This window comes from Engystomops pustulosus, chromosome 5 (genome assembly GCF_040894005.1).
Source record: "Engystomops pustulosus chromosome 5, aEngPut4.maternal, whole genome shotgun sequence".
NCBI lineage: Eukaryota > Metazoa > Chordata > Amphibia > Anura > Leptodactylidae > Engystomops > Engystomops pustulosus.
The window spans coordinates 199,762,660-199,785,057 of record NC_092415.1 but is presented as its reverse complement, the minus strand read 5'-3'; the positions used below and the strand labels follow the sequence as shown (position 1 = coordinate 199,785,057).

The 22,398-nt window shown below is 43.2% G+C and overlaps 1 protein-coding gene across 1 annotated transcript in view; it reads right to left on the bottom strand.

Annotated features, from left to right (window-relative positions):
* Nucleotides 1–3,326: 3,326 nt before the first annotated feature.
* PPP1R9A (protein phosphatase 1 regulatory subunit 9A) overlaps nt 3,327–22,398 on the bottom strand; it is a 165,154-nt gene continuing 146,082 nt past the window's right edge. Inside the window, 7 exon segments of the mRNA XM_072154339.1 lie at nt 3,327–5,988; nt 6,912–6,994; nt 6,997–7,087; nt 8,167–8,190; nt 8,635–8,754; nt 11,951–12,108; nt 15,657–15,701. Of these exon segments, the coding sequence (XP_072010440.1) occupies nt 5,788–5,988; nt 6,912–6,994; nt 6,997–7,087; nt 8,167–8,190; nt 8,635–8,754; nt 11,951–12,108; nt 15,657–15,701 (722 nt within the window). The 3' untranslated portion in view covers nt 3,327–5,787.

Below are 22,398 nucleotides of genomic sequence, written 5' to 3'. Positions count from 1 at the left end.
ATTTATAAAATTAACTTAATGTAACTAAAGGACAAGTGCTCTGGGGGGAGTCACCAAAGCCCCTCAAAGCATTCGCCCTCCTTCCTCCGGCCCCCCCCATTTCCCTTGCCGTAAATTTTGGGGGGAAACAGAGGGAGGAGGGGCAAAGTGCTTTAAGAATCTTGTAACAGCCCTGAGAGGCTTTGGTGACTCCCCCCCAGAGCACTTGTGCTTTAGTTACATAAAGTTAATTTTATAAGTAAACTTTATTAATAATTCTTCTAATAATTATTCCCCATACGTTATGAGGCTTTTTTGGACATCGGAAAACCTAAAATGTAATTTGTTTATTTTGTTTATTTTTATATGTGTTTTGGAGAGTTTAGAATTTTTAGAATTTTTTTTATTAACTATCTGAAATCCTAGGGGATGAAGTTGTGGACACCAGACATGTCAATCACCCTTCGGTCCCGCCTTCCTGCAGTCGAGTATGACATCATATCCTGTATATAATATTCAGTAATAAAGCGACAATATCAGAAACTTTTTCTGAATTTTTTTTTTTAAAATTATTATTGCATTCATTTTCTAACAATAATTACACCCATTGACAAGAGGTTTGTTTTACATTGACATATGGCGTTCACAGGCATCGGAGGGCCTAAGCCACACAGGCGACTGTCCTGTAATAAGAGCGAGCGTTATAATGTACAGGGTCGGTATTGCTGTAATCGATTGTACAATTTGATATTGTTGTATTTTAGAAAATTCTGGGTTAATAGAAAGGATCTTATTCCCCATTTGGTATCTCCAGAGGGTCCATATAATGAGAACCTCTCGTTCTGGAGGACCTGGCATCTCCATGGATTACAATATTTTCAATGGACTTTGTGTAATACTTCAGTTGTCCAGTGGGGGTGCTGCAGGGAAACTGAACACTTGCTTTCACATTACCTATAGATCGGTGAAGGTCACGGCAGCTCGATATCATGGAAACAGCTTAAATAATTGGTTTTTGAACAAACTATAAGAGGTCACCTGTGTAGCGTAGGCCTCAGAGTAGTCGGAGCACAGCAGACGGCTGCTTATTGAGGGTTAACTCAGAACCAATTACAGAATGGGTCCAGAAAACGCACACAAAAAAAAATACCAATAGAACAGCACCAGAACCAGGCACAAATTAAAAAAAACCCCCACTAATCTGGAACATGGGACGGTTTCATGTCATGCAAAATAAAACATGTCAATAATCAGAAGCACCAGAACTTGTGCACGGAACTTTCAAATTGAATAATTGTTGCAAAAAAAAAATTTTTAAACATCTAAAACAAAACTAAAAAGAGGAGTGGTAAAACGATCACAAGACGTGGATTCTCTGTTGCGTAATTACGACGACTGGGTGTGGCTTGGTGATGTCACTGGTTTCTAGTGATCTGATTGGTTGGGTTTTCAAAAAATTTTTTCCTCGGCCTCCAAAATGGTAATTTAGGTATCAAAGTTTTGTTTGACCAATATTTTAAAATGGAAAGTTTTTAACAAAAATATACCATGAGAAAGAGGTGGTAGCCGTCCTATGCCTGGAGGACTATCGATCAGGTCCTCCAAGAATGTCAAACCCAGATGATGGGTCACTATCAGACCATGAGGCCAGTAATAACCATGGGGTCTACTGCCTTGTATTTCCCAGGATTCATTGAAGTTGGGGCCAGGAGCACATAAAGAATTCTAATTGGCTTCCTAATTCTCTTGACTAGGGAGCAGGGGTGTAACTAGAAGACTTGTGGCCTCATTGCAAAAGTTTCACTTTGGGCCCCACACAACTTTTCCTTGTACCCTACAGTATCTCATTGTCAGGGTCTTTGTCAAGACCAAAGATATGTATTTGGTAACGTATTAACAATATATTTTTCTTACAAGACAGCTTAGATACAGCAGGTCTATGTAAGGTGGATGGAAGCTTAGATACAGCAGCTTAGCTCTATGTCTGGTATCATATAGTATGTATACCAGCTGTATACAGTAAGAAGTTATAGCGCTCCGGTTATATCAGGTCTTTTCTGAATGTAGTGAGAAAGTAGTAAAAGGAGAACACTGTAACCCTTGAAGCTGCACATTTCTCCATAGCCTCAGCTACATGACTATACACTGATTTGTTGCTCATCATAAAAAGGTCATTGAACTCCGACGGTGAGAATGGGTAATGTCAGTGAGAATGGGTAATGTCTGGCAGATTGCATCATAAATATCAGTGCACAGAGTAAGGTTCAAGGATTTACAATGCATAAATTGCCAAAAGAGATCAATGTTTAATACAGGGACTTGTGAACCGATTGGCTCTATAGTCACTGCTAGGGAGCTGAAGACACCAAAAGCAGTGCTGGAGCCGTAAGTAAGTGCTATTTATTCCCTTAACACCAAGGCCCAGGTCAGCAGCCAACCGGCCGATACTCACCCTTCATATGTCATGACCCCACTACTTCCACTTGTAACCTTGTCCTCATCAAAATTATATAACAAGCGAAAGAGTCACTGCCCCTGCACAACTTCACCACACTACTCCCCTGCTGCTGTCATCACTCCCACAATCTCATTGGCTACAACGCCCATTTTATAAATCAGCCCCTCCTTTCACTGGGATCTTTTCTAAGATCTGATTGGCTATGGAGTGTTCAATCCCCACCAATTTTGACATAAAAATGGTCAACGAGGACCAATCGCATGTAACAAAGGACCGTCTTGTAGCCTGTCCGTCTTTAAAGAGAAACTAACACTATATTTTTAAATAAAATCTACAAAGGGAGAAAAAAAACTTACCTCCAAAGTGACTGGAGGGTTCTAACAGGCAGCATTAGTAACTGTGGGCCAATGCGGACCACCCTTATTCCACCTTCTAATACTGTTATCTTCGCTTATGTACAGTGGGTCCCGATGATGTGCTACCGGATGGGGCTTCTAGATATTAACATTGCGCCATCTGGCAACTTTGTATAAATCACAGCGCAGTAGATATAACCTGTGGCCCTGACTCCTTAGGAGAACTCTAATATTAATTTTTTGGGGTTAGGTCTCTGAGTTCTCCACTGATTATCACGCAGGGGTCCCGGAGGGATGACCACCAACATTAATAATATATTATTGTTATGTGCCCCCCCCCCTCCCCCCTTATGGGCCACAGGACAATGATACACAAGCAAGAAGGTGGTGGAGGAGTCCATGAGAATAACACGATGCTATAGGCTGCGTCTACATATCACTCACATCCCGAAAGATACTGCCCTGCGTTAACTAATGTAGTCAAAATTTGCGCGGTTCCCCCCTTAGGGTCATATCTTATATCAACACCTCGGTTCAAAAATAACCTTTAAAGATGAGAAAATCCAATTATCAAAAACATTCACAGGTTTGTACAATCAAAAAATTTCAGTGTTCACAGGCAACGTAAATAACACAAAAAACACCAACAAAAAAATACCGTAAACCGCGATAATGAGTTATAGGATGCAGCCGTACAACAACCAAGTGGACATCTGGGGTACGTACATGGGACATCATGGACGAGTAGAGGTGGGAGACCACCAATTCCCGAAATGAGGGCATCTCTTCCCCCGGTTATAAGGTTGGGTATTCCTTGCCATGGATTGGAGACGGTCAGTGTCGGTCTCTACTCTTTGTGCGTCAGTCATATCTCAAAAGTACAAATTCTTCCCATTTTTACTGCTAGGAGTCCCAATGGCAGCCATTACCATGTCTGTACAGGCAGTCCCCGGGTTACATACAAGATAGGGTCTGTAGGTTTGTTCTTAAGTTGAATTTGTATGTAAGTCGGAACTGTATATTTTATCATTGTAACCCCAGCCAGAACTTTTTTGGTCTCTGTGACAATTGGATTTTAAAAATGTTGGGTTGTCATAAGAACCAGGATTAACAATAAATCTTCATTACAGACGCCTGTGATAACTGTTATAGCTGATTATTGTAGCCTAGGACTAAAGTACAGAAATTACCAACATCCAGAGGTCCGTTTGCAACTAGGGGTCATATGTAAGTCGAGTGTTCTTAAGTAGGGGACCGCCTGTATTATGAAAGGGCCCAGTATGCAGCACAGTGACCACAAGTACAAGTATAGGCAAAGTAGTCACTTATTCAGATCAGCGATACAGGTGGTCACAGTCAGCGATACAGGTGGTCGTAGTCAGCGATACAGGTGGTCGTAAGTCAGTGATACAGGTGGTCGTAGTCAGTGATACAGGTGGTCGTAGTCAGTGATACAGGTGGTTGTAGTCAGCAAAACAGGTGGTCGTGGTCAGCGATACAGGTGGCTGTAGTCAGCGATACAGGTGGTTGTAGTCACTGATACAGGTGGTCATAGTCAGCGATACAGGTGGTCGTAGTCACTGATACAGGTGGTCATAGTCACTGATACAGGTGGTCATAGTCAGCGATACAGGTGGTTGTAGTCAGCGATACAGGTGGTTGTAGTCAGCGATACAGGTGGTCGTAGTCCAGGTGGTTGTAATCAGCGATACAGGTGGCTGTAGTCAGCGATACAGGTGGTTGTAGTCACTGATACAGGTGGTCGTAGTCAGCGATACAGGTGGTCGTAGTCCAGGTGGTTGTAATCAGCGATACAGGTGATCGTAGTAACTGATACAGTTGGTCGTAGTCACCGATACAGGTGGTTGTAGTTTGCAATGAATAATAAGGCCATAGAGTATAACGGATGAAGAAGTAATTTGTGACCATGGGACAACATTTTAAGTCAAAACAGGCCGTAAAGAGGTGAGGGAAAACCTTCGCCCCCTCATTATAATCAAATTTTCGCAGTATTGTTATAGCGGTTTTCCAGGACTTATCGTTAGGATAGGTCATAAATACGAGATAGATGAGAGTTAGACGTTCAGGACCTCCACCCATCATCTGCTTACTGACCACAGCGCCATACAACGTACAGTGGCTGCACTTGGTATTACAACTTAGCCCCAAATATTAGCCAGATAACTTCCATCGTAACCTCCTGAGTAATCGGTTTCTAGCGTCTCTATGTCAGCGAGCTATAATACCGCCACGACTCGTAACAATTTCCTGGCTGATACAGTCTACCAGTATGGGAGAAAATAATATTTATACACATGAATCTACACCAAAGACACTTAAAGGGGGTTCTCCATGTAGTACAGTGGGGTTCAGTGTACTTGGTATCTCTAACATTGTCCATATACATTAGATCTTCAGTGGCCATATTGGATTGTCCGACGTCTCTCCAGTAATTCTGTCCACATGTCTACGACCAACTTGGGCGACTTTGGATACATCCATTGGTTACGGGAGGGTCGCGATGCAGATTTTTATGCAGACTCCCTTTACGTTTCGTGAAGGTTCTGTATGAAAACTGAGACCAGACCAGATCAGAACATCGGCAGCGCACGCTCAACGCTACGTGGATGACGATATTCATGGTGACTGATGTTGTGAAGGTAAAAGATGGAAATTGACTTTGAGTTACAAATTATATTCCTGTGCGAGTTTCCATAAATAGAGTCGGGGTATCACGGAGGCAGCGATATGTCAGGCAGCGGGGAGCGGCACGTCTGTAATAATTATCGGGCTCCGCCTGCGCAGATGATGGAAGCTTCGGATGAGTGACGATGGTGGCTTCACCTTTGGATTGACCTATTTTTGGCAGACACACGTGATACAAGAAGGTAAAGCAGAAGCTGTTCGGAGTGGTCGGCCCGACCCATCTTTCCGGTGCCTGGAGGTTTGGACTTGCGCCGTAGAATTGTCCTATTCACACTCACAGTAGAGGGTCTATGGCTCGTGCGGGCTCTGGGGAGGGTCTTCGGGGGCGTTCTCATGTCGCACCCTCTGCTGGTCCTGCTCCCTCTTGCGGAGCTTCTCTTTTTGCTTCTCCATCTTTTCGTTGGCTTTTCGGATTTTTTCGATTGTTACTTTCATGTCCTTGATTTTTTTTTTAATGATCGTTCTGTCTTGCGGACTAACGCCCAGGGCCTGAAGCGGGAAAAAAGCAGATAGGTTACTGAGATGAGCAAGATCCGATCTCAGCAGAGATGGGCCACAGCAGTCACTTCACCTCCAAAACCCGGATTGTCGCTCTGATTCACTCTTGTCTTGACTTCTGTGACTCCCTACTAATCGCTCTTCCACTTACTAATCTCTCTCCTCTCTATCAATCCCGACAATACACAGATGCCTCCAATCTGTGTCAGTCACTGCATCGTCTACCCATCACCTCCTGTATTTAATTTAAGCTAACCACCCTCATCCACACAGCTCTGCACAGTGCTGCACCTACCTTCCTCTCTGTCATCATCTCGGTCTATCACCCAGCCTGTGCTCTTCCATAATCCAGTGATCTGAGATTACTTTCCTCCTAAATTCTAACCTCAGACATCTCCAGGACTTCTCCTGAGCTGCACCTATTCTCTGGAATGCACTTCCCTGGACTAATCAGGCTAATACGCAAACACCAAAGCTTCAAATGCTCCCTAAAAACCCATCTTTTCATTATTTATATTATTTATCATTGCATTATCTATTGAATTTTTATTTCACTTAAAGAATGGCTGGACCATCATACAAGTCACCTTTTGTGTCCCCCAATCATCCTCATAGATTGTAAGCTCTTGTGAGCAGGGCCCTCACTCCTATTGTTTCGCCTGATTATGTTCATACTCTGTAATGGCTTGTTTTACTTGTAGATGTCCAACATCTACACAGAATACTCAGGCGCTATAAATAAGGATTTATTATTACTGGGCACGGAGGTCACACTGTTGGAATGGGGCACTAGGGGTGGGTACATATGGCTAAATTTTTAGTTGACTACCAAAAGTTGACTTTTCTGGTTAAAGCTAAAGTTTTGTTAGTGTCCTTATAAATTCAACTGTCGGACAATGAATTTGTCTCGTTACCTTGAGCTTGGCGCTGTCCATCTGGAGGAGCTGCTCCCCGTTGATGTTGTGGGCGGTGAATTCGGAGACACAGTACTCTAGGTCATTAACCAGTTGGTGACCTGCTGAGTGCTCCAGTCCAGGGGAGTGCGGCTGTGCCAGGGACTGTGCTTCGGAGATTGTCCTTCATCAAGAATCTGTAAGTAATATTTGAAGAAACGTTGGTGTTCTAGATGGTCCAGAGGTCCATAAGCTGGATTGATGGTGCTCAATATATTGTATAGAGTGTATGGCAGAGGGAACATGAATGGGGGTCAGTATAATGTTTGATGGCGCAGTGTTGGAGGAGATATAATGGTGGAGCATCGTGTGGAATGGATAAGGCAGACGTACAAGGTACAACTAGAGGTTGGAACATCTCAAGATGACATTGAATTGGTCATCTGTGGTCACTGCTGGAGCAATGTTGATTCAGGAGTATAATAAGCATTAGGGTAATGAAGGTTATCATACATGAAGCAGCCATGAAGTAGCATACAATGAGTTGTGGAAGGGCTGTAACAATAGGTGGTGAAGAGGCTATAGCTATACTTGGTCTGTGAGGGTCTAGCGGAGAGGAGGACAGTAATAACGGGGGAGTCTGTTATAACTAAGTGGATAACTAATGAGTAAAGTTGAGTGAAGTTGTGTAAAACGGATGATGTGATTCCTAAATCAGGTTCAGGGCACTCAAAGGGGATTTCCACCCTACTGATCACCCATGTTGTCCTCGTTCCCAACTTGTTGCCTACATTACTGTCCACCACTCAGTCCCCTCCAAGACAAGACAGGGCCAGACCTATAAACTAGTAACATGACATTATAGTGCTAGGGTTCAGGACCCCAAATCTGGTTACCCCATTCCTTTCTGATGCTCCTCCGCTTCGTGCACCAGCGTATGATGGGCGCCCCTGGCGGCCGCTGGATCTATTAGGCAGGGCTTCGCTCCACCGGCAGGGAATATCTATGCTAGGTCCAGCGTGACGTAGAATAGCGCCATAGCCTGTGGCTATATGGGAACAGGAACGCCCCATGCCAGCCCACACAACCAACGGTGCATCCCTCTTCACACCCCTCTACGCCCATTTGGCGTATAGGTAGCGTAAGAGGAGAAGTGGCCAAAATTCCTGCCTGTATAATGGAAATATCTCTTCCCAGGATAGTGGAGGACATGGGCAATAGAAAGAATGGACAAGAAGACGGAAGATGGAAAACAAGACAATGAAGATTTACTCACCTCATCATCTATCATATCCAGGCTCTATACAAGCGGCATCAAAGAAATGGGGTAAAAAATACAAGATAAAGAGAAATATGAAAAATCACAGAAGACACAAAGAAAGGTGATTATCTGTCATTACAATAGATGGAACATGCTCATAAATCATAAAGGACAAGCCACAGTGTAACAGGATAGTAAGGAGACCAGATATTCCTACCATGATACATAGGTAGCGTATTAGTAAGTATAGCTCTACCTCCAGAGGCTGCTGTAAAGGAGGGTTAGTTACAGAAAATTCTCATACCCTACTGGGAAAATATCATTGATGTGACACTGGGTGAACTATGTATCCAGGATCAGTACAAGTCTAGGACCATCTAATTACATATTGGTCAAAGAAAATTCGCAACAATTTTTTGAAATATTAAAAGATACAGCGTATCCCTGTAATATTCAGCACTATAGCGCCGTCATGATAATGACCTCATCCGAGGACAGCGCTAAGGAGTGGGATCTCTCCGCCAACTTTAGATCGGGCACGACACCGCTCAGGTCCGCTGAACTGGCGCTGCTGGGACTGAAGTCATCGCTTAGTGTCACGTTCTGTAATCACAAATAAAACATCAGTTACCGCAATTTACTCTGAGGATTGGACACAAAACAGAAACGTCCACTGTGGCCATATCAAAATTTTGGCTACATTTTTGCTTTGGTGGTTAATTCTTTAAAAATGCAAGTTCCAGGGGTGCACTTAAGGTCCCTAAATACACTAGAAATCACTTCCTGCTTTGCAGCTATTGGCTAAAGAAACAGGTAGCAGACTTCCTGCTGCGCAGCTATTGGCTAAAGGAGTAGGTCACAGACTTCCTGTTCTGCAGCTATTGGCTAAAGCAGCAGGACATATAATTCCTGTTCTGCAGCTATTGGCTAAAGCAGCAGGACATAGACTCCCTGTTCTGCAGCTATTGGCTAAAGCAGCAGGACATAGACTTCCTGTTCTGCAGCTATTGGCTAAATCAGCAGGTCAAAGATTTCCTGCTGCGCAGCTATTGGCTGAAGCAGTAGGTCACAGACTTACTGGTTTGTAACTATTGGCTAAAGCAGCAGGACATAGACTCCCTGTTCTGCAGATATTGGCTAAAGCAGCAGGACATATAATTCCTGTTCTGTAACTATTGGCTAAAGCAGCAGGACATAGACTCCCTGTTCTGCAGCTATTGGCTAAATCAGCAGGTCAAAGATTTCCTGCTGCGCAGCTATTGGCTTGAAGCAGTAGGTCACAGACTTACTGGTTTGTAGCTATTGGCTAAAGCAGCAGGACATAGACTTCCTGTTCTGCAGATATTGGCTAAAGCAGCAGGACATAGACTTCCTGTTCTGCAGATATTGGCTAAAGCAGCAGGTCACAGACTTCCTGACCTCTATACCAACCGTACACATAATACTAACAATAATCGGAGCTCCCTGATCACTTCCACAATATTTCCTTAACTTTGTAGTCTAAAAGAAAGAGGAAACAGCTATAAATGTGGTTGATATCTTCCAGTATTGTGTCCATGCAAGGAGTGGGCGGAGCAGGAGTTCTGTGAGCTGTAACTTCAGCCAATAGGTGCACAGAAGACTATAAAACAATAGAGACCATACACATGCACTTCTAAAAACATTTTTAAAATTCTCACTCCTTGCAGCCACCACTAGGGGGAGTTTACCGCAGACAGAACAATACGTCAGTCCAATAAGAAAGATATGAATCCTTCTGTGTTGCTCTCTGCCTAGTGGTGGCTTCAGACAAGAAGAAATTTATGATTTGGAACTTTGTGTCAGAAAACTGTAAAGGTATAATAAGCACCGAGTCAGAAATGGACAGATTTTATAAAGATTTCCAGGTTACATAAGGGGCTAAATTAAGAATGAATATAGGAAGCCAAATACTATACCGAGCGGCACGTATTGCGAGCTACAGGCGGCCAGAAAGAGAAGAACTGCGAGAAAAACAGCAGACAGATGGGATGAGTTAGACATGAGATGAGTGAGAGACAGGGAGGGGTTAATACATACAGGAGAGAAAATATGTCTTTCTAATCATGATACAGTCTTCTCTGTACGGATTTCCATATACAGGAAATACTTACTGTATATATCCAGACTGTAAAAAGGGTTTTCAACTAAAGGGTTTTCTTGCCTTTAAAATTTTACAGCAGAAGAGCTGAATGTTTAGCATTTTAAAATTGAAAACTTACTGTTATCTCCAGCAGGTACTGATTGTGAATAAAGCACTTGGGGGAGGTAGAAAATTTACTGTTCTTTCCAGCAGGTACTGACCTGTACTGATGTGATTAAAGCCCTTGGGTGGAAATAGAAAACTTACTGGTATGATAGATAACTTACTGTTATCTCCAGCAGGTACTGAATGTGAATAAAGCACTTGGGGGAGGTAGAAAACTTACTGCTACAATAGATGACTGTTCTCTCCAGCAGGTACTGACCTGTACTGATGTGACTAAAGCACTTGGGTGGAAATAGAAAACTTACTGGTATGATAGATAACTTACTGTTATCTCCAGCAGGTACTGAATGTGAATAAAGCACTTGGGGAGGTAGAAAACTTGCTGGTACAATAGATGACTGTTCTCTCCAGCAGGTACTGACCTGTACTGATGTGACTAAAGCACTTGGGTGGAAATAGAAAACTTACTGGTATGATAGATAACTTACTGTTATCTCCAGCAGGTACTGAATGTGAATAAAGCACTTGGGGAGGTAGAAAACTTGCTGGTACAATAGATGACTGTTCTCTCCAGCAGGTACTGACCTGTACTGATGTGACTAAAGCACTTGGGTGGAAATAGAAAACTTACTGGTATGATAGATAACTTACTGTTATCTCCAGCAGGTACTGAATGTGAATAAAGCACTTGGGGAGGTAGAAAACTTACTGGTACAATAGATGACTGTTCTCTCCAGCAGGTACTGACCTGTACTGATGTGACTAAAGCACTTGGGTGGAAATAGAAAACTTACTGGTATGATAGATAACTTACTGTTATCTCCAGCAGGTACTGACCTGTACTGATGTGACTAAAGCACTTGGGTGGAAATAGAAAACTTACTGGTATGAAAGATAACTTACTGTTATCTCCAGCAGGTACTGAATGTGAATAAAGCACTTGGAGGAGGTAGAAAACTTACTGGTACAATAGATAACTGTTCTCTCCAGCAGCTACTGACCTGTACTGATGTGAATAAAGCACTTGGGGGAGGTAGAAAACTTACTGGTACCATAGATAACTTACTGTAATCTCCAGCAGGTACTGACCTGTACTAATGTGATAAAGCACTTGGGGGGAAATAAAAAACTTACTGCTATGATAGATAACTTACTGTTATCTCCAGCAGGTACTGATCAGTACTATTGTGAATAAAGCACTTGGGGTGAGATAGAAAACTTACTATAATCTTCAGCGTCTATGCATGTCTTTCCTTTTGTACTACTCCCGCTGCTAATCCCCCCTTTCCTCTCATTTGACTTCTCTAAAATGTTTAAATGTTTTATGAAATATGCAAATAAGTTTTCCATGACATTTAATGCATCCCACCCAAATACACATTTTGAGCAGAAGCTGCTACTATAAAGCTGCTATCCAAAGAGGAGGGGTCTTAAATGGGTGCAATATTTATATTCCCTAAAGGACAACCCCTTTAATTATAGCAATGCAATGTGATGAGACAGAGCGGTGAACACAGGTGAATCATACTACATCAATCCACACAGGTTCTACAGGACAACCCTCCTACCTACCTTCCTCTCCATGCTGTCCTCTCCATCCGTAGAGCTAATGCTGTCTCCTAGACGAGCTCTGGAGGGTTTATGTCTTTTGCTCTTTACTATGAGATGAGCCCGAGTCTTCAGGACTTTGGAGTCTAATCTTTCTGTTTCAGGAATAGCGTCATTAAAGCCTGAAATACAAGGAATGTAACATGTCTACAAGTTATATCTATTTCTCTATCTATCTATCTATCTATCTATCTCCTATCTAATATCTATCTATCTATCTCATATCTATCTATCTATCTATCTATCTCCTATCTATCTATCTATCTATCTATCTCATATCTATCTATCTATCTATCTCATATCTATCTATCTATCTCATATCTATCTATCTATCTATCTATCTATCTATCTCATATCTATCTATCTATCTATCTATCTCATATCTATCTATCTATCTATCTCATATCTATCTATCTCATATCTATCTATCTATCTATCTCATATCTATCTATCTATCTCATATCTATCTATCTCATATCTATCTATCTATCTATCTATCTATCTCCTATCTACCTATCTATCTATCTCATATCTATCTATCTATCTATCTATCTCCTATCTATCTATCTATCTATCTCATATCTATCTGTCTATCTCATATCTATCTATCTATCTATCTATCTCATATCTTTCTATCTCATATCTATCTATTTCTGTATCTATCTATCTATCTATCTATCTAACTAACTCATATCTATCTATCTATCTATCTATCTATCTATCTATCTATCTATCTCATATCTATCTATATATCTATCTATCTCATATCTATCTATCTCATATCTATATCTATCCATATATCTATCTATCTATCTCATATCTATCTATATATCTATCTATCTATATATCTCATATTTATCTATCTATCCATCTATCTCGTATCTATAGCTATCTATCTATCTATCTCCTATCTATCTATATATCTATCTATCTCATATCTATCTATATATCTATCTATCTCATATCTATATCTATCCATATATCTATCTATCTATCTCATATCTATCTATCTATCTATCTATCTATCTATCTATCTCCTATCTATCTATCTCATATCTATCTATCTCATATCTATCTATCTATCTATCTATCTATCTATCTATCTATCTATCTATCTCCTATCTACCTATCTATCTATCTCATATCTATCTATCTATCTATCTATCTATCTCCTATCTATCTATCTCATATCTATCTGTCTATCTCATATCTATCTATCTATCTATCTATCTTTCTATCTCATATCTATCTATTTCTGTATCTATCTATCTATCTATCTATCTAACTAACTCATATCTATCTATCTATCTATCTAACTAACTCATATCTATCTATCTATCTCATATCTATCTATATATCTATCTATCTCATATCTATCTATCTCATATCTATATCTATCCATATATCTATCTATCTATCTATCTCATATCTATCTATATATCTATCTATCTATATATCTATCTATCTATCTCATATTTATCTATCTATCCATCTATCTCGTATCTATAGCTATCTATCTATCTATCTCCTATCTATCTATATATCTATCTATCTCATATCTATCTATATATCTATCTATCTCATATCTATATCTATCCATATATCTATCTATCTATCTCATATCTATCTATCTATCTATCTATCTCCTATCTATCTATCTATCTATCTATCTATCTATCTCATATCTATCTATCTATCTATCTATCTATCTATCTCCTATCTATCTATCTATCTATCTCATATCTATCTGTCTATCTCATATCTATCTATCTATCTATCTATCTATCTATCTATCTATCTCATATCTTTCTATCTCATATCTATCTATTTCTGTATCTATCTATCTATCTATCTAACTCATATCTATCTATCTATCTATCTATCTATCTATCTATCTAACTAACTCATATCTATCTATCTTCTATCTATCTCATATCTATCTATCTATCTATCTATCTATCTCATATCTATCTATCTATATATCTATCTATCTATCTCATATTTATCTATCTATCCATCTATCTCGTATCTATAGCTATCTATCTATCTATCTCCTATCTATCTATCTCCACTATGGAGGAGAAGTATCTTGCACATTGCGGCTGCACTGATTTCCTTTACATACATCAGGGCACATTTATTAAGGACCTTGCGCCAGTTTTCTGTCGGACTTTACACGTTCATTTGGATGCAAACTGCTTGTACAGGTTTTTAAGAAGTGTCCGCACCACATTTGTGTCGTGACTGTTTTGTGGCGCGGCTGCAATGCTTCATGCGACACAGATTGGGGGCGTTCTGGTGCTCGGTCAGACCATGCCTCATACAGTCCGACAGAAGTGTGTCGCACGCCCCATGTTAAAGGTGCACCCAAAAATAAAGTGGTGCACTCTGTCGGAGCAGAAAAGGGGACGCCGGATTCATGAAGAACGTGCACCAGAAATCCTGAATCTGGCGCCCCCTGCACACTGCACAAGACACTGCACATAGGGGAACATTTACTAAGAACAGTCCAGTCTGTACTATGTGCAGGGGGGCTCCAGATGCAGGTTTTCTAGCGTCCGTTCTTCATGAATCTGATGGCCCTTGCACTGCTCAGGAAGTGTGCACCACTTTTTTTTTTGGTGCCCTTTTTTTTTTGTATGTACAAATGCTTTATTGCAGTCTTCAAGTCATATACAAATCATACGTGATGCACCTTTAACGTGGGGTGTGTGACACAATTCTGCCGGACTTAGCATGATAAATCTGGCGCACGGTCCAACTGAGCACCGGAACGCCCCCTAATTTGTGTCATGAAGTCATGAAGACTAGTGCAGCGCGGACACTTCTTATGTCTTCCGACAGAAAACTGGTGCAAAGACCTTAGTAAATGAGGCCCATAAAGTGCAGTTTGTTCTATGTAAATGGGGGTCATTTATTAAGGGCCCGAATCACGGTTTTCCAGCGGGTTACCCACATTTTTTTCCGATTTGCGCCAATTTTCCCTGTATTGCCCCGGGATTTCGGCGCACACAATCAGATTGTGGCGCATCAGCGCTGGCATGCACGCAACGGAAATCGGTAAGGCGTGGCCGTACGAAAACCCGAGGGATTCGGAAAAACCGCTGCATTTAAAAAACAAAAGTATTGCTTGACACGCACTTACCTTCACCCACGTTAGCTTAACTTCAGTGAACTCCGATGGACTTCAGCGCAGCAGCGACACCTGGTGGACGTCGGAGGAACTACCTTAGTGAATCCCGGCAGAACCCGAATCCTCCACACAGAACGCGCCGCTGGATAGCGAATGGACCGGGTAAGTAAATGACCCCCCACTGTGCCCTATTGTGCTCTTTTTTGGTGCAAATGTTTGCACGTGTCCTGAAATCTACGCACTTTCTAGTGGAACCTTTGCAAAACAGTTTTCTGTGCCTGGTGCGCACTGGAGAGTATTTGCACATTTTTTTTAGGCATCATTAGGCGCAGTACAAAGATGAAATGCACCCAAAAAGTCACCTATAAAAGGCGCATCAGACTAAGATAAATGACCCCCCCATAGTATTTATAAACCCATGGATATAATCTGGAATAAAGGACAATTACACTTCATCCACAGCAGAGATTTAACCCTTCGTCTCCCCGGAGCACGTTGCATGGGGTGAACACGGTATAAGGTGCAACATCTACTCACCAAACACGTCATCGTGGTCGACACTTTGCGCTGCGCCTTCTGTAACTGCGTGAGAGTTAGTAGTTAATGAAGTTAGACAAGACAAGACTAAAAAGGATGGGGAGGATATTCACTGGCAGCATCAGAGTAACAGCAATGGAATTAAAGGGACACTCCAGATTATAGGGACACACCAGGGGCAGACCTAAGCGGAGAAGGAGGTGTGGCTTAAATTTTGGAGACCACGGCACTCATTTTCCCATAAATACAAATAATCTTTCTTGCTGCAGATTCATAGATTTCAAATTGTTTGGAAGTTTCCTCTTAACCCTTATTATCTGTCCTCTACAAAGACAAAGAACCTGGATGTAAAATATAGGAAATGTCCTTTCTAGAATTCCCTCTTTTAGCTGAAATCTCACTCATTTACCTAAAAAAAAAAAAAGTCATGTGAAAAAGACCTGAGGAGAGTCACTTTTAGAATAAGAGGAGTCACTTTTAGAATAATAGGAGTTACTTTTAGAGGCTGCAGGGGGAGGTCACTTCAGAATCCCTATCTTCAGTTCTATCAGGGTTGGGAAGTCGCAGTCGTTGACAATTCTTGTAGAGTCATGATAAAATTCTATTCCTGATCTAAGGATTTAAGCCAGGGGTGACAACATTGTTACACTGCTCAACTTTGAGGAGCCGCACCAGTAACCAGCACCCCAGATGCACCAACAACCACAGCACAGCACAAAGTGCCACCCCAGAAATGATAACTGCCGCAGTACAGCAATAAATACCCCCCCCCCCCCCAGCAACCAAATATTACATTCAGGGCAGATAATATTAGCGGAGACCCCAGAGCAGGTAATAATAGTACAGAGAATAAAACTACTAATACTGCAGATACAGTAGATACAGAAACTACTAATACAGGCAACACTGAAGACCCCAGAGCAGAAAAATACTGATACTAAAGACCCCGGGGGCAAACAATAATACTGGAGACCCCCAGAGCATAACACTAATAATACTGGAGACCCCTAGTGCAGACAAATAGTGGAGAAGCCACAGCAGACAAAATAATAAATAAATCAACTCTTTTCTTGGCTCTTCCTCTCCTCCGTGCACCGTACACTGCAGCTTCTCCTCTCCTCCCTGCACCGTACACTGCAGCTTCTCCTCTCCTCCCTGCACCGTACACTGCAGCTTCTCCTCTCCTCCCTGCACCGTACACTGCAGCTTCTCCTCTCCTCCCTGCACCGTACACTGCAGCTTCTCCTCTCCTCCCTGCACCGTACACTGCAGCTTCTCCTCTCCTCCCTGCACCGTACACTGCAGCTTCTCCTCTCCTCCCTGCACCACACACTGCAGCTTCTCCTCTCCTCCCTGCACCGTACACTGCAGCTTCTTCTCTCCTCCCTGCACCGCACACTGCAGCTTCTTCTCTCCTCCCTGCACCACACTGCAGCTTCTCCTCTCCTCCCTGCACCATACACTGCAGCTTCTCCTCTCCTCCGTGCACCGTACACTGCAGCTTCTCCTCTCCTCCCTGCACCGTACACTGCAGCTTCTTCTCTCCTCCCTGCACCACACTGCAGCTTCTTCTCTCCTCCCTGCACCGCACACTGCAGCTTCTCCTCTCCTCCCTGCACCGCACACTGCAGCTTCTCCTCTCCTCCCTGCACCGTACACTGCAGCTTCTCCTCTCCTCCCTGCACCATACACTGCAGCTTCTCCTCTCCTCCGTGCACCGTACACTGCAGCTTCTCCTCTCCTCCCTGCACCGTACACTGCAGCTTCTCCTCTCCTCCCTGCACCGTACACTGCAGCTTCTCCTCTCCTCCCTGCACCGTACACTGCAGCTTCTCCTCTCCTCCCTGCACCGCACACTGCAGCTTCTTCTCTCCTCCCTGCACCGCACACTGCAGCTTCTTCTCTCCTCCCTGCACCGCACACTGCAGCTTCTTCTCTCCTCCCTGCACCGCACACTGCAGCTTCTTCTCTCCTCCGTGCACCGTACACTGCAGCTTCTTCTCTCCTCCCTGCACCACACACTGCAGCTTCTTCTCTCCTCCCTGCACCACACACTGCAGCTTCTTCTCTCCTCCCTGCACCGCACACTGCAGCTTCTTCTCTCCTCCCTGCACCGCACACTGCAGCTTCTTCTCTCCTCCGTGCACCGTACACTGCAGCTTCTCCTCTCCTCCCTGCACCGTACACTGCAGCTTCTCCTCTCCTCCCTGCACCGTACACTGCAGCTTCTCCTCTCCTCCCTGCACCGTACACTGCAGCTTCTCCTCTCCTCCCTGCGCCGTACACTGCAGCTTCTCCTCTCCTCCCTGCACCGCACACTGCAGCTTCTCCTCTCCTCCCTGCACCGCACACTGCAGCTTCTTCTCTCCTCCCTGCACCACACACTGCAGCTTCTTCTCTCCTCCCTGCACTGCACACTGCAGCTTCTTCTCTCCTCCCTGCACCGCACACTGCAGCTTCTCCTCTCCTCCCTGCACCACACACTGCAGCTTCTCCTCTCCTCCCTGCACCACACACTGCAGCTTCTCCTCTCCTCCCTGCACCGCACACTGCAGCTTCTTCTCTCTTCCCTGCACCACACACTGCAGCTTCTCCTCTCCTCCCTGCACCACACACTGCAGCTTCTCCTCTCCACCCTGCACCGCACACTGCAGCTTCTCCTCTCCTCCCTGCACCACACACTGCAGCTTCTCCTCTCCTCCCTGCACCACACACTGCAGCTTCTTCTCTCCTCCCTGCACCACACACTGCAGCTTCTTCTCTCCTCCCTGCACCACACACTGCAGCTTCTTCTCTCCTCCCTGCACCACACACTGCAGCTTCTTCTCTCCTCCCTGCACCACACACTGCAGCTTCTTCTCTCCTCCCTGCACCACACACTGCAGCTTCTTCTCTCCTCCCTGCACCACACACTGCAGCAGCATCTTCTCTTCTCCATGTGCTGCTCTGTGTCCCGTGCTGGTTCTAAGAGGTGGCATCAGTATACAGAGCAGAACTGCACTAGGAGACGACCCTGGAGCAGGACAGTGCCGCTAAGTACTTACCACTCCTGGCTCCTCTCATGCAAGCACTCTACTATGGGTACTGACTTAAACCAGTGTCAGGACACAGAGTGGAGCAGGACCAGGGAGCAGTGAGGACTTCTCAGTTGCTCTTACCGCTACCTGGCACCAATGATCCCTTCCATCAGTTATGTTACATCAGTTATGGAAGTGCCCATTGGACTCTGACTGTCAGCAGGATGCGGAGCGCAGCTCATGGCTTCACAGGCTGCATGTGGCCTGATAGCGCGGCTTGTGCAACTTTTGGTTGAGATGAATGTGGCTGCACTTTATGTACATGCTCAGTAGCGAAGCTCCTCCACTATAGACTCGAAGAATAAGACACTGAGGAGGAAGGCCTTATCACTGCTAACACTGCTAGAGGGACCAGGAAAACAGGACTGTGAAATACGAGTGGTAGAGTCGGAGAGTTGGATAAAAAAAGATAAAAATCTCATCTTTTTGATCAGATCAGGCTTGTGCTTTTGTGAATGACAAAACTGAAGACACATGCAGATAAAGACATAGGTGCATTATTTTTGCAAATTTTTTGTGACTTTTTCATGTTTTTCCGAAGCTTGATGAGCACTGGTTTTCCTACTTTGTGCCTAAATCCTCTTTGAACTGGAGCCTCCAAAAATGACTTACATGACTTTGGAGGAGTTTTTTTTTTTTTTGGTAAACGGGTGAGATTTCACATAAAAGAGGGAAATATACAACTTACTAGTGGCTCATCTCAGGTAAAATACGACTCTTCTCAAGTCATGATTAAAGTTTAATCCTGTTGTTTCACAGGGAAGAAGGGACTCCTTGCACCATATCGAACTATGAAACTTGAACAGTGGTGTTATTTTAAACCGGAAACATGACAGGTTTCTGCCACACACCAGAAAAGATATTAGAATATCGTCCCTTTTCTTGAATCCGATGATAATGACCTTGATCATTCCTTTAATTTTTCGGATCAGGCTGTATTGCAATTGTGGGCGAAGACACAGCTGCAGTACCAGGCATGGCCAGTTTCAATGGGTGGCGCTGTTTCTGTACAAAAATATACCATGCTATCTTTAATCCTATATAACTCCATTAGGAAGAGACTATAAGCTGAAAATACTTCCATTTCCTATAATATGTCAGGTCTGAATGAATATGCACCCCGGGCTAATTTGCATAACTTTTATAACTCTAAATATCTCTACATTTCTTTATCAAGTTGGGGTCTCTAATGTATGTTTCAGTATCTCTTTGAAGGACTATTGTTGCTTTTCCAAGTCACCTTTGGACCTGACAATCTCATTTAAAGGATTGTTCCACAACAGTCTCCCAGACGCCAGTAAAGTAAGGATTGAAGGAAACCTATGACCACATTTCTCACAAATACATCTAGTGAAAGGTTGCCAAGCCCTAATAACTAAATGTCAGCTAAAAATAGTTTCCTTTAAATCCCCATAAAATCAACTTTGTTATCTTACCTGGCATAAGCAGCTAGTCAGAGGGGGCGTGTCTTGCTCACTGGCTCCTCCCCATGCCTCCTTCTCACCATTCAGCACTTCATATCACATGACCAGGGTGATGTCATCTAAGATCCTTTACCCACTAACTTTTGCAAAAACTTCCCCAAGTATGTATCTGATCACATGAAATCACAGCAGCTTCCATGGACGATGGGGAGGAGCAGAAGTCAAAGGAGGCTGCTGTGATTTCATGGGATCAGATACATACATGGGGTAGATTTTGCAAATGTTAGTGGGTAAAAGACCTTAGATGACATCACTCTGGTCACATTCCTTTAAGTGCAGAATAGTAAAAAAGAGGCATGGGGTGGGAGCTGCTGACTGACTAATTCCAGGTATGATTACAAAGTTGATTTTATGGGGATGTGAGGAAAACAATTTTTAGCTAAAAGAAGAGTGGCGCTGAGTTAATAGGGCTCTACGGGAATCTGTCATCAGCTGTATTTGTGAAAAATGAGGTGACAGGTTCCCTTATCTATGAATATTGTTGTGTATCTGTACCTTTTTGAGACGTATGGAGATTTGATTCAATTTTTTGGTGCAGAGGAGAGGATTCAGCAATAATGAGCTGTAAAAGTCCTTATACAGGCAGTCCCCGAGTTACATACCATACAAGATAGGTTCTGTAGGTTTTTTCTTAAGTTGAGTTTGTATGTAAGTCGGAACCGTATACTTTAATATTGTAACCCCAGCCAAATTTTTTTTGGTCTCTGTGACAATTGGATTTTAAAAATGTTGGGTTGTCATAAGAACCAGGAGTAACACTAAAGCTTCATTACAGACGCCTGTGATACCTGTTACAGCTGATTATTGTAGCCTAGGGCTAAAGTACAGTAAATTACCAACATCCAGAGGTCTGTCTATAACTAGGGGTCGTCTGTAAGTCAGGTGTTCTTAAGTAGGGGACCGCCTGTATTATATTTCCTTTGCCTCCACCCCTGTCTTTGGCTACAAAAAAATGTAAAATCTGCACCAAAATCACCACATCTCCAGTCTCAAGATGGGAATCACACTATTTATGTTTGATGGCAGTTTCCTACAAGCCCCATAATGCCTTGAATGTAACATTCCTTTCTGCTATTCCTAGAGGGGTAGACATAGTGAACCACAGCTCGGCAGTCAGTACAAGGTGTTGCTGCCCCTTCCCTGCCAGAGCTCGGTCCCTGGTGTATGATGTCTATCCCTGCTTCCCTACCTATCCCGAGCTCCCTCTGACTGAGAACCTTACACTTTCAGGACAGTAGGAAAGCCTCTCAGAAGGGAACGGCTCACAACACTGTGTACCACTACGCTGGGCTTGATAGATCCACCTGAAGAGGGCGCTCTGCTGCATATACCTGACCTGCCACTGCCTCCTCTTATACACAAGCAGAGGCCCAATGGGGGTAAGAGCAGTAGGCGCATATTAAAGGGAGTGTCCAAGCCCACTCCACAAGTAACAAGTAACATCAGCAGTGCATTGGATACTTTAGAAAATTCCCACCTTTCCTGTTCCTTAGCAATCTGTAGTTTAACAGAAAATTCTATATGTTTCTTTATGCAAATGAGCTTATTGGTGCACTGGGGGCGGGGTTACTGGTGCTACAATAAGAACGCGAGCAACAGCTGGCACACTCCTGCCCCTGGGGCACCAAGAGGTTAATTTGCCTAAAGATAAACAAAAAAGGTGAATTTTCTCTAAAATTACAGATCACTGGGAAACAAGAAAGGTTGAAAGTTGCTGGGGGTTCATTTGGGAAGTGGTAGACTCCCTTTAAATTAGAACCTGCATTCATGGGACGACCCCTTTAAATGAAATCTACCATCAAAAAGCATGGATAGACCAGGGACACTTACACATAGATCCAGGCACCGTGACTGTCTAAGTCTTTTGTTACATTGTGTAGAAGGACTTTCCCCTCCCATTGAGATAACTGCAGGTAGAGGGAAAGGGGAAGTGCTGAGGTGCAAGGGGGAGAGTGAGACAGTGTAACAGTTGGTAAAACTGCAGCATGGAGAGGCCTTGGTAACACCCCCAAAGAGCCCTTCAGGCTCATTAGCCTAATTTTATAAGGAAGGAGGTCATGGATAACAAATATAACATACCACAGTCCCGGTGCCTGGATCTATGAGTAATGTCCCTGGTTTATCATGATGGATCGCGATGGTACATTTCCTTTGTAACTGTATACACACCCATTAGGTGCA